This window comes from Diabrotica virgifera, chromosome 4 (genome assembly GCF_917563875.1).
Source record: "Diabrotica virgifera virgifera chromosome 4, PGI_DIABVI_V3a".
NCBI lineage: Eukaryota > Metazoa > Arthropoda > Insecta > Coleoptera > Chrysomelidae > Diabrotica > Diabrotica virgifera.
Window position 1 is genome coordinate 217,927,863 of NC_065446.1, and position 16,410 is coordinate 217,944,272.

General features: G+C 36.8%; 1 protein-coding gene across 1 annotated transcript in view; it reads right to left on the bottom strand.

The window, feature by feature from the left end:
* Window positions 1-16,410, bottom strand: part of LOC126883302 (STAM-binding protein) — a 48,090-nt gene that overhangs the window by 9,069 nt on the left and 22,611 nt on the right. The window contains exons 4-6 of the mRNA XM_050648664.1: window positions 10,722-10,893; window positions 2,235-2,372; window positions 444-556 (exon numbers count right to left, since the gene is read on the bottom strand). Of these exons, the coding sequence (XP_050504621.1) occupies window positions 444-556; window positions 2,235-2,372; window positions 10,722-10,893 (423 nt within the window). The remainder of the gene's footprint in view (window positions 1-443; window positions 557-2,234; window positions 2,373-10,721; window positions 10,894-16,410) is intronic.

Genomic DNA, 16,410 nt, shown 5'->3' on the forward strand with positions numbered 1-16,410 from the left:
TTATACATTTGTTTACCTTTACCTTTTCCTTCAAACCACAGCTGTCCTACAGCTGCCATATTGGATAATTTTTGACATGGCATTTGAACATCCAATCAGAACAAAGTTATAATGCGCGTATGCGCCTGGGTGATGCGTATGGGCCTGGTTTTAACATATAAAAATTCACCCTCATCGCGCGTAAAGAAGTATAACTTCAAAAATCACTTAAATCGGACAACAGGTTTAGGAAATTCGAGACATCAAAAATGACCAAATTTTCAGTGGATCGATTTTTTTGCACCTGGGTGTAGTTTTATTGACTTTTTTTCTATCTGATACATTGATATACTTCAATCGAACTCTGTCGAATGCTTATCAAGTCCAAAAAATCAAATTTCAGTTTATTGAGATCTGTAAACTATTAACTGTCCTGAGAAACATAATATCCAGTATATACTTACTCATTATACTTAGGTGCACATACAATCGCAATTGCTTCAGGCATTAACAACTGGTAAGGACAATGTGTATGCAGATCCACACTCGAAAGAAACGTTGTCTGCGTCGGATGTGTCTAAAAAAATTATTACTATCAACATAAGTTACAAATGATTGCTTTAAAGAAAAACTTTATATTGAATTTACAATCTGGAAATAGTTAAGATAATATTTGCGTGTGGTCTTTAAGATTAAGTTTGAAAAAAATTTTCTTGGATTTGTCATTCAAAAATTAAAATTGATTCACTAAAAAGATTCTTCTTAAAAGTCTTCTGTTTGTGAAATAATTAATTTGTTCCATACTTTTGCATCATACTTAACTAAGTACATAATTTTGGTTAACCCTCTAGAAATAAATACATATTCGAAAAATACATCGTTGCAAAAGCGATTAGGAGACCTTTCAAATGAAGTGTCCAATGACCTCGGTTTGTATTAAAAAAAAATCTTCTGACGACGTAATGTTCAACGCATATATAGGGTGTCCCAAAAGTAGCGGAACGGTCGAATATTTCGCGAAATGTATATCGGATCGAAAAACTGAAAAATACGTATTCAATATTTTTCAAAAATCTATCGAATGACACTAAACACGACTCCCCACTCCACCCCCTGGAGGAAAGGTGGGGGTAACTTTAAAATCTTAAACTGAAACCCCCATTTTTTATTGCAGTTTTGGATTCCTTATGTAAAAGTAAGCAACTTTTATTCGAATTGTGGATAGATGGCGCTATAATCGGTGAAAACGATTTATCGTGACCATAGGTAAATTATAGAAACGGTCTAATATCTCGATAAATACACTTTTAAATGAAAAACCCAAGAACACGTGTGTAATATTTTTCAAAAACCTATCAAAAGACACCAAACACGACCCCCCACTCCACACGTTGGAGGTAGAGGTGGGGGTAACTTTAAAATCTTAAATAGGAACCCCCTAAAAATCTTAAATAGGAATCTTAAAGAGAATAAGTAACATTTATTCAAAACATTTTTTAGAATTCTTGATAGATGGCGCTAATAAATTGCATTTTTCCGATTATAGCGCCATCTATCAACAATTCTAAAAAATGTTTCGAATAAATGTTACTTACTTTTTTATGAGAAATTCAAATCTGCAATAAAAAATGGGGCTTCCTATTTAAGATTTTAAATTTACCCCCACCCCCACCTCCAAGGTATGGAGTGGGGGGTCGTGTATGAGGTCGTTCGATAGGATTTTGAAAATATTAAAAACATATTTTTTGGTTTTTTATTTGGAAGTGTATTTCTCGAGATATTAGACCGTTTCTGTAATTTATCTATAGTATGACGATAAATTGTTTTTACCGATTATAGCGCCATCTATCCACAATTCGAAAAAATGTCTCCAATAAAAGTTGCTTACTTTTACGTAAGGAATCTAAATCTGCAATAACAAATGGGGGTTTCCATTTAAGATTTTAAAGTTACCCCCACGCTACCTCCAGGGGGTAGAGTGGGGGGGGTCGTGTTTAGTGTAATTCGATAGATTTTTGAAAAATATTAAATACGTATTTTTCAGTTTTTCGATCCGATGTTTATTTTGCGAAATATTCGACCGTTCCGCTACTTTTGGGACACCCTGTATATTAACTGATAGCCATTCAAAAATTAAAATTGAATTTTAAGATGTTTTTTAAAAGTCGCCTGTTTCTGAAATAATGAATTTATTCTAGACATTTGCACCATACTGTATATAAACACTAACATAAATAAAATGCTACTGCACTTACATGTATCCATCCAATAGTAATGAGATTAAATGCATCTTGATATTCGAAAATTTCCTCTTCGTTTGTAGCGTGGCAAGTATCTGACGTTCCTTTTTGTTTTGGTAAAATCATGTGGGTTATAATCAATTCGTTTTTTTCCTGAAAAGATTAAACGGTGATATGAAAAAAAATGTAAACTTATTTTTTCAAAATAATTTGTGGCTTTTCGAAAGAATATGTGCTAAATACACACATTGGAAAAGTCTACGGATATTCTTAAAAAGAGACATACTTTCTTCTTTAATTGTTATGAATAAATAATAATCGGGAAGGTAAAGTTTTTAATCCTAATAGCAACATTAATAATATTGAAAAATATTAAAAATATTACTAAAAGATACAAGGCTTCTAAAATTTGCAAGCCAGATGGATGCTGCAGTGAAGACAAAGGGAGGGAATTCTAAAAAGTTACAATTCACAACCCCCGTCTGCAGCCTGGTAAAGTTCCAACGGAAAATGGACCTAGTTACTCTATAGGAGTAATACTAATATAAAATAAAATAAAAAATAAAAATGTATACCATTTTTATTCAGTTGCAATGCGAAGGCAAAACAATCTTATTTTTCACTTAGAACAGGGAGCGCAGTCCAGCACTCTGAATCGACGATTTTCGACTCTTATTGGAGTCATCATCGGAGAGGTGTAGGCCTGCTGCTCTCTGCTCGAAGTGACCAGACCATGAAAGTCCCCACATTGCAACTGACGTGTATGAATTAGGTGACTAGCGTCATCTGGCAATTGAAAGGTAAAGTTTTCAATCCTAATAGCAACATTTATAATATTAAAAAATATTACTAAATGGACCAATAAGTTTTGAATTTAAAAATCTTTTACCAATATTTTTAATATTGTTCAATATTATTAATGTTGCTATTAGGATTGAAAACTTTACCTTTCAATTGCCAGATGACGCTAGTAACCTAACCCATACACGTCAGTTGCAATGTGGGGATAAACTGTCATGGTTTGGTCACTTCGAGCAGAGAGCAGCAGGCCTACGCCTCTCCGATGATGACTCCAAATAGAGTCGAAAATCGTCGATTCAGAGTGCTGGTTTGAGCTGTCTGTTTTAAGTGAAAAATAAGATTGTTTTGCCTTCGCATTGCAACTGAATAAAAATGTTATACATTTTTATTTTATTTTATATTAGTATTACTCCTATAGAGTAACTAGGTCCATTTTCCGTTGGAACTTTACCAAGCTGCAGATGGGGGTTGTGAATTGCAACTTTTTAGAATTCCCTCCCTTTGTCTTCACTGCAGCATCCATCTGGCTTGCAAATTTTAGAAGCCGTGTTACCAGGGAAATAGACCAATAAGTTTTCAATTTAAAAATCTTTTAGTAATATTTTTCAATATTATTAATGTTGCTATTAGGATTGAAAACTTTACCTTTCAATTGCCAGATGACGCTAGTCACCTAATCCATACACGTCAGTTGCAATGTGGGGATTAATTTCATGGTTTGGTCACTTCGAGCAGAGCACCAGGCCTACGCCTCTCCGAAGATGATTCCAATAAAAGTCGAAATCGTCGGTTCAGAGTGCTGGACTGCGATCCCTGTTCTAAGTGAAAAATAAGATTGTTTTGCCTTCGCATTGCAACTGAATAAAAATGGTATACATTTTTATTTTATTAAATAATAATCGATTTGTAGTATTTAGTAGTACCTAATATCCAACAAAATTTGTTGAAATGTCGAAAATAACGACAATGCCTTTCAGAAATGTCAAAAATATCGAGAAGTATAATTTAAAAAAATTGGTAATCACAAAATATGGTCGTAATAAGAAAAAAAAAACAGAATGAATACAAAGTATCGTGTCCACCCTGGTTTATTAAGGCTCTACATCTGTCGCTCAAAGACAAAATGAGATTGTCGATACCCTGTTGAGGTACGTTGATACCCTGTTGAGGTACGTTTACCCATTCTTCTATCAGACGTTCTCGGAAACGAAACGGTCTGTATATCTTACCCATATGTGGAATAATTCTTCGTTGAAGCCTATCTCATACATGCTCGATGTGATTCAGGTCGGGGGATTTTGCTGGCCAGGGCAACACATCAATATCTTCATTGGTAAGCTGTAGCACATTAAAGGATTAGAAAGAAGAAGAGCTCGACACGTTAAATGCCAAATTAAACAAAATATAAAAATATACTTGGTGCTACTTAACTTTTTGATGTACCTCGGTAGCTCTAAGTCTTCAGAGACCTAGGGGTGTGGATTCTTAATAGATTTTAAATATAATAGAAACTCGAAATGCTCGGGGGGCGCCATAATTAAAAGAGAAAGTATAATATATACTTATTTATAAAAAAATATAAAACTAAGAATGCCGGTTATTTGAAATATCTGTACTTACCGTAGGCTACTTTCATGCGTGATTACTTTATAAGAAGGATAGAGATTGGTAAAGAAAATATAATAATTAAACACAATTCTTACTTTATTGAAACAAATAAAAATTTAGCAAAGTTGTTAAAAAAAAGTCTTTAATCATTTTACTAATTGGCGAGAAAACGTAAGAGTTCAACAATTAGAAATAGCGCAAGTACCTTGTTGTGTTCTTTATCTGTGGGTGATCCATAGTCCATCCATGCGGCAGTTAAAGTGTTAAACATTGTCCTGATGTTACGGCCCATAACGACACTCATTTTGACAGATAAAGTACAGCTGTTAATTATATTAGAGATGAAATTCCATTGTTCGTTTATTGTATGCAACACTTGGATACTATTATTATTATTATTGTTATTAATTAAACTTAATTAAAAGAAACGAAGAACTTTTCGACAAAAGAAAACTAATGGATGTGTTTAATCCATCACTAGAAACACAAAATACGGTGGAGAATTTACACTCTACGACCACAGCAGCCACTTAAGCCTACTTCGGCTCTGGAAAAAAACTGAACTGAATTAAATATAAACACCTATCTCCATTGAACTATTATCAACAATTTTGTCCGTCAGCAAGGCAAAGATGCTGCTGACGGAAAGGCACCAGCTTCTTACTCTAGACTACCAGAACTGATCTCTGTTGTAGACTACTCTGAACTGATGACGAATATACTTGGAACTCTCTCACAACCCCAAAACTCATTCCATCTCCCCATCTTTCTATCCTACTCAACCATGTCCGGTTTTACCAATAAAAAAATTCGCTAATTTCCACTCTTCATTTCAAAACGAATAGAAAAGATTTAAGCAAATTTCAACCACGCCTTCAAAGGCAATAACTCTTTTTCTCGCAAATAGGACTAAACAAAACAAAATTCTGATAGCTATATCTCAGCTCAATATTCTCCCAGGCTTTTTCGCAACGTTCGCAATCTTGCACGTGAAAACCTGTTATATTACATAAACACACTCAGAGGCCTTATCTCTGCAAAGGAATTCACAACATAAACAAATCAGCTTCAAAATAACATATTCCAGTCTCCAGAAACAACTTATAGAATTTACGACTGTAATTCCTTTGATAAAAAAACCGCCAATCCATTTCACGACTGAATAACGGCTAACAAAACATGACACTTCTAAAACCTGCGTTCTCCGGAATGAGAAACTTAAAAAATATTCATGTGAATAGAGAACGAATTACGCAATACCACAGATTTATGAGAAACGAAAAAGAATCACACATTTTCACGCAACAAACAAATACAATTTCTGAAACGGATTTACCATACAGGGTGAAAACAGCATATTATGGATTCTAAAACGTTAATGATTTTTGCACCCGTTACAAAGCCAGTATGTCACTGGGCGTGCAACATATGAACGAGCATTATCATGCATGAGGTGAAAGTTTTGACCAACCGCATCAGCAAACGGATGAACGATAGTTTGTAGAATGGTGTCGAGATACTGTTGAGCTGTAAGGAAGCGGTTTGGAAAAACGAGGTCCGTTCTGCTACTTACTATTATTCCACTCCATACCATCCCCACCTCTGTATGCAATAACGTAATGAACATGTTTTAAGCGTTCAACATTTTCAGATCTTTTTACACTCTTACTAGACGAGAAGAGTGGGGTGTACTTCCCTAAGAACAATAGTGGGGAAAACAAGAAGAGACAGAGTAAGAAATACAGACATTAGAGAGCAATGCAAAATTCAAGATATTGTAAGATGGGGAAGGCAGCGCAAGAGGATGTGGTACAACCATGTAAGACGAATGGATGAGAATATACTCCCAAAAATTGCCCTAGAAAACAACCCGCCCGGTTCAAGACACCCCGGAAGACCACCTAAAAGATGGAGGGATAGTTGGCAATCTACCTCCCAGGAAATTAACTAGAGGCAGCTTCAGAATTAAAGAGATCGAAAGATCTCCAAGGAGTAAAAGAAGAAGAAGACTAGACGAGAATCTGGATGAAATCCAAATCTAGATTCGTCGGAGAATAAAACTGTAGCCCAATCATTTGCATTCCAGTTTTTATATTCTTGACACCACTCTAATCTTGCAGCGCGATTGCCTCCGGGATAGGTGGACATCTCAATGGCCTTCGATTGTGGATATTAGCTTCATGGAGACGATTTTCTACAGTATCATAGTCTTTGGTTGCCTGGTGAGCCCCCTATAAGTCGCTATAATTCAGTGCTGTGATTGTTGGTTGTTTTCGAGTGGTTAACATTTTTTTTTATTTATTTATTGTTCATACATATGACCTGGCCTCCAGTGACTAATCCAGGTCGTTTTTTTCCTGATGGGATTACAGATATTTTTTTATATTGTTACATTTTTTACTAAACTACTAAATCTATTTTTACAATTAATAATTTGCCATAATCTATTAATTACATTTAACAAATTTAAAGAAACAATATGTATTTGTTAAAATATTTTTGGTACTATCAACTCCCTTCTAAGTTATAAAGACAGTCCCTCTATTTTCAGAAGAGAGTTGGTGGTTTTTTTTAATTTAATGAATTATTTATTGAATTATTATTTTTATTTATTTATTTATTTTATATTGAATTATAATTATTATAATTGTGAATATCTATTTTTGAATTTATATTTTATTTTATTTATTTTAACTTTATCTTACTCAACTTCATCAGGGTTGGATTATTTGTTGTCTTCTTCTATTATTATAAATTTCTTGTTGTTTTTTAGATATTATTTCTGTTAGATTGTTTAATATTCCAAAATATTCTTCATTTTGTAATATATCTCTTATTTCAATTCTTTCTAATCTTCTTCTCATTTCTCTACGTTCTTCATTTTCTATAGTATTTTCACAATGTAACACTATATGTTCTGGTGTACCTAGTTCTCCACATTCACAATATGCATCATCTTTTAAGTTAAATCTTTCCAAATATGTTGGGTACGGTCCATGTCCTGTTAAAAAGTGTACTAAACCTTGTTTTGGATTAAAATAATTTGGAATGTTTTCTAATATTGGTATAAAATTGTATAAACGTCTAGATTTTATTGAATTTTTCCATTCATTTTGTCTTTTTCTATTTATTATTTCTTTTAATTCTCTTTTATTTCTTATATCTAATCCTATTATTTGTATTATTTTTTCATATTTTCTTTTTTTTAGCAAATAATTACATGCTCTTTTTTGTGTTTCTAAATGCATTGGCATTACTCCAGTTAAAACTGTGAGTGCCTGTGTTGCAGTTGTTCCAAATACTCCCGTCATTCTTATAAGAAATCCTCTCTGAGCTCTATTTAATTTTTCTGCATTTTTTTTATTTATTAATCTATGTGCCCATACACTTGAACCATACCCTACAATTGATGCAAGTATTGTACTTAGGTATATTCTCATCTGTCGGAACGAAATTCTATATTCCTTCTGTGCTAGACTAGCAATGCTATGCATGAGCTTTGTTGCCTTTTCACAGACACAACTCATGTGTTTTGTAAATAATTTTTTTTTTCGTCTATTATAATACCTAAATATCTTGTTTCCTTTTTTCTTTTTATTGTTTTCCCTCTAATTTTTATAATTGGATCTCTTTCTAAATTTCCTTTTATTAAACTATATGTTGTTTTTGAATCTGATATTGTTAATTTTACTTTATTCATCCAATCATTTACTCTTATTAATACTTCATTTGATTTATTTTCTAATTCTCTTCTTGAGTTTGCATCTATGATCAACAACAAATCATCTGCATATGCTATGCTTCCAAGCACTTCAGGATCTATAGTCAATTGTTCCAACAGTTCCTTTAGCATTACATCCCAGAACATAGGTCCACATACTGATCCTTGTGGACATCCTTTTGTGATATGTTTTGTCTTTTTTCCTGTTGGACAGCTTAGGCTTGCATATCGGTCTTGACAATAGTTTCTGAGACTTCCGTACAGATTCTTTGGACATCTCATTCTTCGAAGTCTTTTAAAGAATGACGGCCACCAAAGATTGTCAAAAGCCCCAGACACGTCTATAAAGATCATTAAAACATACTTTTTTATGCTTTCATTTACTATTTCAAATACTTTATTTATTGCATCTTCTGTTGATCTACCTTTCCTAAAACCATACTGACCAGGATGTAATCCAATTTCTGTTCTTATTTGATTTAATTTTTTACATAATAATTTTTCTTGTAATTTTCCCATTGTATTCAATAAACATACCGGTCTATATGATTTCGGTAAGGCAGGATCTTTATCTTCCCCTTTATGTATTATTATAACTTCTGCTTGTTTAAAATTATTGGGAAACCTTCTTTGTCTAAGACATTCATTATATAATGATGTTAGTACTGGAATTATTTGTTCCGACAATGCTTGAAGTATTTCAACATGAATATTATCCGGTCCAGGTGCCTTCTTTCTTTTCATTTCTCTCATAATTTCATATACTTCTTCTTCTGTGAATTCCTCTATTTCTCTTTCTTCTTCTATTTGGTATTCTTGTATCATTTCTTCTCTTATATTTCTTTGTTCTAAAGTGGTTAACACTAAAAATCGGTCTTGAGCTGCAGTTGTGACGCGCTCCCATCCTAGATGACGTTAGGCTGGGTTTCCAGTGTCACAAAAATGCCGCCACAATTGAGGAACACTTTGGGAGACTCCCATGCGCTCAGCTACATTAGTTTGCCGCATACCACATTGAAGAAGACCACAGCCCTATTTGTCTCATCAAAAGTTAAATGGCGTCGTTCCATGATAAAAAACAATATTTTAAATGAACTAAGTCATCAAGAGCTCTGTCAAATATTCGTTGTCACTTTTGGCGTTATATTTTACTCACAATAAACTACAGGATGAGCCACTGTATAAATTCAATAGGGAACTTGACATTTTTTATTTACTTATTTATTATTTTTGCTTATATAATAATATATAGAAACAAGACATACCAAATATCAACCGTCAAATCGCAATATTTAATTAACAATGAACATTTAAAGTTGTGATCGCCAGTTATCCAACACGAAAAGCGAGGCACGCTATGTGACGTCACGCTGCTCGTTCCAGGAGAAGAGAACAACGAACTAGCAACACTGGAAGATTATTTGTATTTAAAATTGACAGTTCGTTGATTTTAAAAACATTGTGTTTTGAAGGTTAGATTTTGTTCGTGTATAATTTCTTTTTATCTGTCCTTTAATATTATTGATAATAATAATAAAAGCAACACAAAAACAATATTACAAATATTGTATCGTTCCCATGTGTTCCAATACTACTTATAAAACGCCCTGAATACTATTTATTCGTGTACCTCAAGAATAAAAACGTCGTTTAAAATGGTTAAAGGCATGCAAAAGAAATGAAAAAAATATTTCACAGAAGACTACAGCCCACGTATGTGAGGATCATTTTAATGTGAGTATAAAAATCAGACTCTATTTTCATCTACATATATAAGTACTTATTTTATGTTCACTTCTTTGCTACACAATTCAATAATAATATAATGCAATTATATAATAATATAATATATTATACTAATGCAATATACAATATAATAGGTATTTACTATAGTATTACAAAGAACCTTATGTTTTTAATACTAATTCTTTTTAATTCTTTACGATTTTATGATTCCTTATGATTTTATCACATATTATTCATTATGTACCGTTGCAATACTTATCGCTTTCGCCCGTTTATAGGGACGACCAACAAACTGTCTGACGTCACAATCGATTACGCCCGTTGAAAGAATAATTTAAATTCTGCAGTTTTTAATTGCTTATATTTATTTCATAATAATAAAATATGAGTATTTTTTGTAAACTGGGGTTCTTTTAACAGCATTAAATAACGTTTATCAGTAATATTTCTGGAATATAATTTTTCTGCAAGTTCCCTATTGAAATTAAATGATCACATGAATTTATTTTTATTAATTTTATTATGTTATAAAAATATCCCTAGACTTTTCCAATGTGTGTATATGCATCTTTCCCCTCTGGTGAAGTAAAATACTTAAAACTTGAAATATATAACAATATTCTTACCAATTTCCCGCATAGTATACCACACGTTTCAATATTTTTAAAAGTATTCGATTGGGCCATAGCTTGAAACAGCGTCATTGTTTGAACAGGTACAACTACTGGTCTTAACAGGTTACTATCATATCTTCCATATATATCCGATGGTTTCTTTGTTCGATCGATTTCAGGTCTTCTAAAAACAAAGTAACAATTTTGTTTGGTAAGTTTCAGAGTACAAAATAATGAGTAATGATAATGATTTACTGAAAATAATTAACAATGTCCATTGCTACGGTTTAGATTTACAGCAAAATCTAGAGCTTTGGAGTGCCTGCATACAAAAAAAGATCTTTGTTTGTTGAGATGACTCACAAATGAAAATAGCTCAAAATTTGAGCTGTTGAAAATCAATTATATACTAAGAACACATGTAATGAACGCTAGGAAATTATAACTCTGGATTACAGTCAGAGATTTATGTAATCTTTTACTATGTCGCAGAAATGACAACTACCAAGTGACTTCTCAAACATATGATACAAATCCACTAAACTCCTACAACTTGGTAAAGGCTTCCAGAATTCTGGAATAGGTATCATAAATAAATGGAAGATGTACAATAGCCAACACACGACTTCTGGAGAAAAAGGCATACGTAACAAATCACATATTGCGAACGTCTTTCGAACAAATCTGACAACAAAGGAAAAGGTGGAGAATGTGCAATGATGGAAACCGAGAAAATAGAAAAATACTGAAAACATTAATTCATGAAATCACGTGTCTCATAAGGAAACAGAGAAATTTTAAAGATTCAGACTAAACTCGTTTTACATGTGTTCGATTTGAATTTAGTCCAATGCCAAAAGGTGATATTAGAAATATATCTGGTCAACATGAGAATATAAATTTTATCATAACACAATATATATTTACTATTTAGATAGACAGAGTTAAGTTGAATTCAATTAGTTGGCAGCGCTGACACAGTATTAATACCGTAGTGACCCGACATGGGTTATAGTATAATAAAATTGATCCAAAAGATAGCATAACCCAGACATCCAAAGTGAAAGTTATCCTCCAACACCAAATTGGTCCACATAATGTTCAGAAAAAAGTCACACCATTTTGAGCGTCGGGTTTGGGGGGAGAAATCGGCAAATTCGTAGTATTTTACGTTTTTTGTCAATATTTCTAAAACTATGGTGTTTAGCATCAACCACCTTCTATACAAAAATGTTCTACATTAAATTTGAAATAAAAAAGGTCCTATGCATAATCCTTCTAAAATGAACGGTTCCAAAGTTACGGAGGTAGTATAGTGTAATTAGTCCAAAAAAACGCCTAACCCAGACATGCAAAATAAAAGTTTTCCTCCAACACCAAATTGTTCTATATAGTCCACATATTGTTCAGTAAAAAGTTACATTATTTAGAGCGTCCGGTTTGGGGGAGAGATGGGAGAGAAGTCGGTAAATTAGTAGTTTTTTTACGTTTTTCGTCAATAGTTCTAAAACTATGCTTTAGCGTATCCGCAATCTAAGCTGGAAGACATCGCGGCGAAGGATGAATGGCCATGCGTAGTTGGTCGAGAGCGATTCCTGCGAGGAACCAGGCGACACCTCACAGTAATTAGCCTTACTCCGGCATGCGGGGCTCTGGTGGAGTGGACTGCAATTCCCTAGCTACTCGTGGGAACAATATGGACAAAAATATGGAAACCAATATTCACGAACAACCCGTAGTAGAAAGCCCCGAAGGCACTACTACGCAGATAGCGAAACCGACCACAAGGAAGGCAGTCAGAGTCACCTCCTTAGAGGAGGTGGATCTGATGACAGACGAGGAGGTCATTCAGGCCAGGCTGGCTGGGGCCTCCAAGAAGAAGGTAAAAGATCTGGTGGGAAAAGGCCAGGATTACATTGAAGCCAAACGCTCGGTGATCAAGGCCAATTTTACCAAGGTCTTTGGACGACAGGAGGGCAGTGCCGCTAAGTCTAAAGAGAAGGCGGAGCAAAAGCTGGAAATGGAAATGGCTACGCAAAAGCCTACAAAGAAACGGCAAAGGTCGGACCACAGCACGCCGCCAGCGGAAGTCAAAAAGAGGCCGAGAAAGTCAGAAATGACTTTTACACAAGCCCTTTGCTCGGCAAAGGTGGCGGTAGTATGTGATGGCTTCCCCGAAGTCAAGATGGAACCCACAAAGCTTAAGGCAGTGCAAACATCCATCTTGGAGGCTTTGGAGAGAACGCCAGAAGGAGGGCCGCAAATCAGGCTGCTAAAGAGCACGTTCAAACCCGGTTACCTGGTAATGACGTGCGCGGATAGTGCAAGCGCACAATGGCTCATCGACACTACTCCCGCTCTAAAGCCTTGGGAAGGTGCAAACCTCCAGGCTAAGGACGAGAGTGAAGTCGAGAGGCCGTGTTCTTGCACTGTCTACATCCCAGACGAGGACGGAAAGAGGTTGGAGGCGGAAAGTGTGCTGACTCGATTAATGGTCAGCAACCGAAAGCTCAACACTCTTTTATGGACCGTTTTGGGCAAAACACCTGCAGGAAAAGGGCAGGTATGGGTCCTCTCAATGGACAAAGAGTCCTTTGAGGAACTCAAAAAACTTCAAATGTGTCCTTACTTTGGCATAGGAAGAATTAAATTTCGTGTCAAGGATGATGGGCACATTGAGAAGGTTGCAGAGGCCGGACCAAGGGGGTTGCAAGGCGTAACTGCCACAACCTCGGCAGTTAAGTCTAAGCAAAAAAGAAAAGAAGTCAAACCTTCAGAGGCGCAAAGCTCTAAAGTAGCGTCAAAGAAGGTTAAGACTTCGAGCAAAAGCAAGGCTCCCCCTAAGGATGATAAGTCAAGGGAAGGAGCAAAAGAAGGAAAAATCCCGGAAGAAGTCCGCACCGACTTGCAGGGGAGTGCTACAGACCCGCCCAGAAGGCTAGAAGCCACTGAGCGTGTGGTCTCTCCCATGGAAGGGGTAGAGGACACGGGAAAACCCGAAAGATAGCCTTCAATTTAGAGGAAGGCAGAATAAAGATCCTGCAGGTCAACCTACATCATGCCAAATCTGCGTCGGCGGTTTTGTGCAGAAGGTTTGATATGGAAGGCCTGGACTTGGCCCTACTGCAGGAACCATGGCTCCACGGAGGGAGAGTTGCAGGCTTAAAGCCGCAACAAGGTAAGTTACTATACGATGCGAAAGGAGAGACACCTCGAGCATGCATTGTATATGGCAACGAAGTAAACTGTACACTGATTCCGGATCTTTGCTGCGGAGACTTTGTTACAGGTATTCTAACCGCTTCCACCGAGGAAGGTAGTAAAAGATGGTTGGTCTGTTCTGCCTACTACGCTGGAGAGAAGGTCTTCCGCCCAGGCATAGTAGAGGACGTTATAACCTACAGTCGAAGGGAGAACCTTCATCTAATACTGGGATGTGATGCCAATGCCCACCATCTGGCATGGGGGAGTACGAACATCAATAGTCGAGGTGAGTCTTTACTACAGTTCATCTTAAGCATGGGTTTAGAAATAGCCAATATAGGAAATAAACCTACCTTCGTTACGGCCACGCGCAGAGAAGTCTTAGATGTAACACTTTGCAGTGAAAAAACGTATGATACTATAAAGAATTGGCATGTGTCAGAGGAACCTTCATGTTCCGATCATAGGCACATTCGATTCGATTTAGCTACTTCGATTCGAATGGTGGCAAGATTCAGGAACCCGAGAGAGACGGATTGGGAAGGCTATAGAGGCTCACTCGAGAAGTCTCTCGAGGGAGGAATCGGCACCATAAGAGATAGGGAAGATCTCGAGCTGGCAATTGAAACGGTGAGCGGAGCTGTTCTGGCCTCTTACCAGGAGAATTGTCCAGAGAGAGAAAAGAAAGGAAAGAAAAACACACCCTGGTGGAATGAACACTTACAAAAGCTTAGGGCAGATGTAAGAAGGCTATTCAATAAAGCCAAATTCAACCAGGAGTGGTCCATATATAGAGAAAAACTGACGCAATACAATAAGGAGATCCGAAAAGCCAAAAGAGACTCGTGGCGAAAGTTCTGCGAGGAAGTCGAACAGGCTCCCGCATGCTCCAGAATCCACAAGGTCCTGGCTAAGGATGGTATTGTGAATCAGGTCGGCCTCTTGAAGAAAGAGGACGAAACGTATGTGGAAACCCTGGAGGAAAGCTTAATAATGCTCACCAAGGCACATTTCCCCGGCTCATCTATTGACAATAATCCTCCGGTAGAGCTAGCTTATCCCAGAAGGCCTACTAAGGCGGACTGGAAATTAGCTACCGACATCACGAGACCGGAAAAAGTCAGGTGGGCGATCAATAAATTCCAGCCATATAAATCACCTGGAATGGACGGGATCTATCCAGCCTTCCTACAGAAGGGACAGGATGTGATTATCCCGCATCTAACAAAGATCTTTAAAGCTAGTTTGGCATGGAGATATATTCCAACTGCATGGCGAAGGGTGAAAGTCACATATATCCCCAAGGTTGGTAGGGTAATGGACCAGACCCCCAAGTCATACAGACCAATAAGTCTATCCTCTTTCCTAGCAAAAACGCTGGAAAGATTGATAGACAGGTATATTAGGGACGATGTGCTGATGGAAAAACCACTTAGCGATCGTCAATATGCATACCAGCCAGGAAAGTCAACTGACTTGGCACTGGATGATCTTAACAGACTGCTCTCAAAGTCGCTAGATGACACAGAGATAGCGGTGGCGACGTTTCTGGACGTGGAGGGAGCATTTAATAACGTCTCCTTCGAGTCTGTAACGGAAGCGCTTAAAAGGAGAGGAGTTCCTGCCTTCATATGCGAGTGGACAAAGACGACCTTAGCAAATAGGATCATGGTGTCCTCGTTAGGTGAAGCCACCATTGAAGCGAAGGCAGTAAGCGGCTGCCCACAAGGAGGAGTTCTATCCCCATTACTGTGGGCAACGCTTATGGACGACCTACTTAACACGCTGTCCAGGGAGGGTTTTTACTGTCTGGGATATGCGGATGACTTGGTAATTGTAGTTCGAGGACGCTTTACCAAAGTAATTTCAGAGAGACTTCAAGTCGCTCTGAGGATGGTGGACAGCTGGTGTGAGAAAGAAGGCCTGAAGGTTAACCCTCAAAAAACATCCGTTGTTCCCTTCACCAGGAAAAGAGCACTGCAAGGCTTACAGCCACTAGCGCTCAAGGGAGTAGAAATCCCATTCACAAGTCAGGCCAAGTACTTAGGTGTAATATTCGACCAGAGGCTGACATGGAATGCACACATTCAAAAAGTCACACAGAAGGCCATTATGGCCCTGAACAGATGTAGACGAATGTGTGGCAAGAATTGGGGGTTAAATCCTAAAATGAACCTCTGGCTATACACAAGGGTTATAAGGCCCATGCTAACTTACGGTTCAGTGGCGTGGTGGAACAAAACGCAACAGTCCGGGGCGATTCGATTGCTCAGTAGCACACAAAGACTTGCATGCTTGAGTGTTACGGGAGCCATGAGAACAGTTCCAACGGACGCGCTAGAAGTTATACTAAACCTACCACCTCTACATATATACATACAGAGTGAAGCCAGATCAACAGTACATCGGTTGATCCAGGGCCAAGCTCCAATAAGTATGATGCAGGGAACTGATAACTTAAGGCTATACCAGGACATAAAGGCAGACCCCGTTCTAG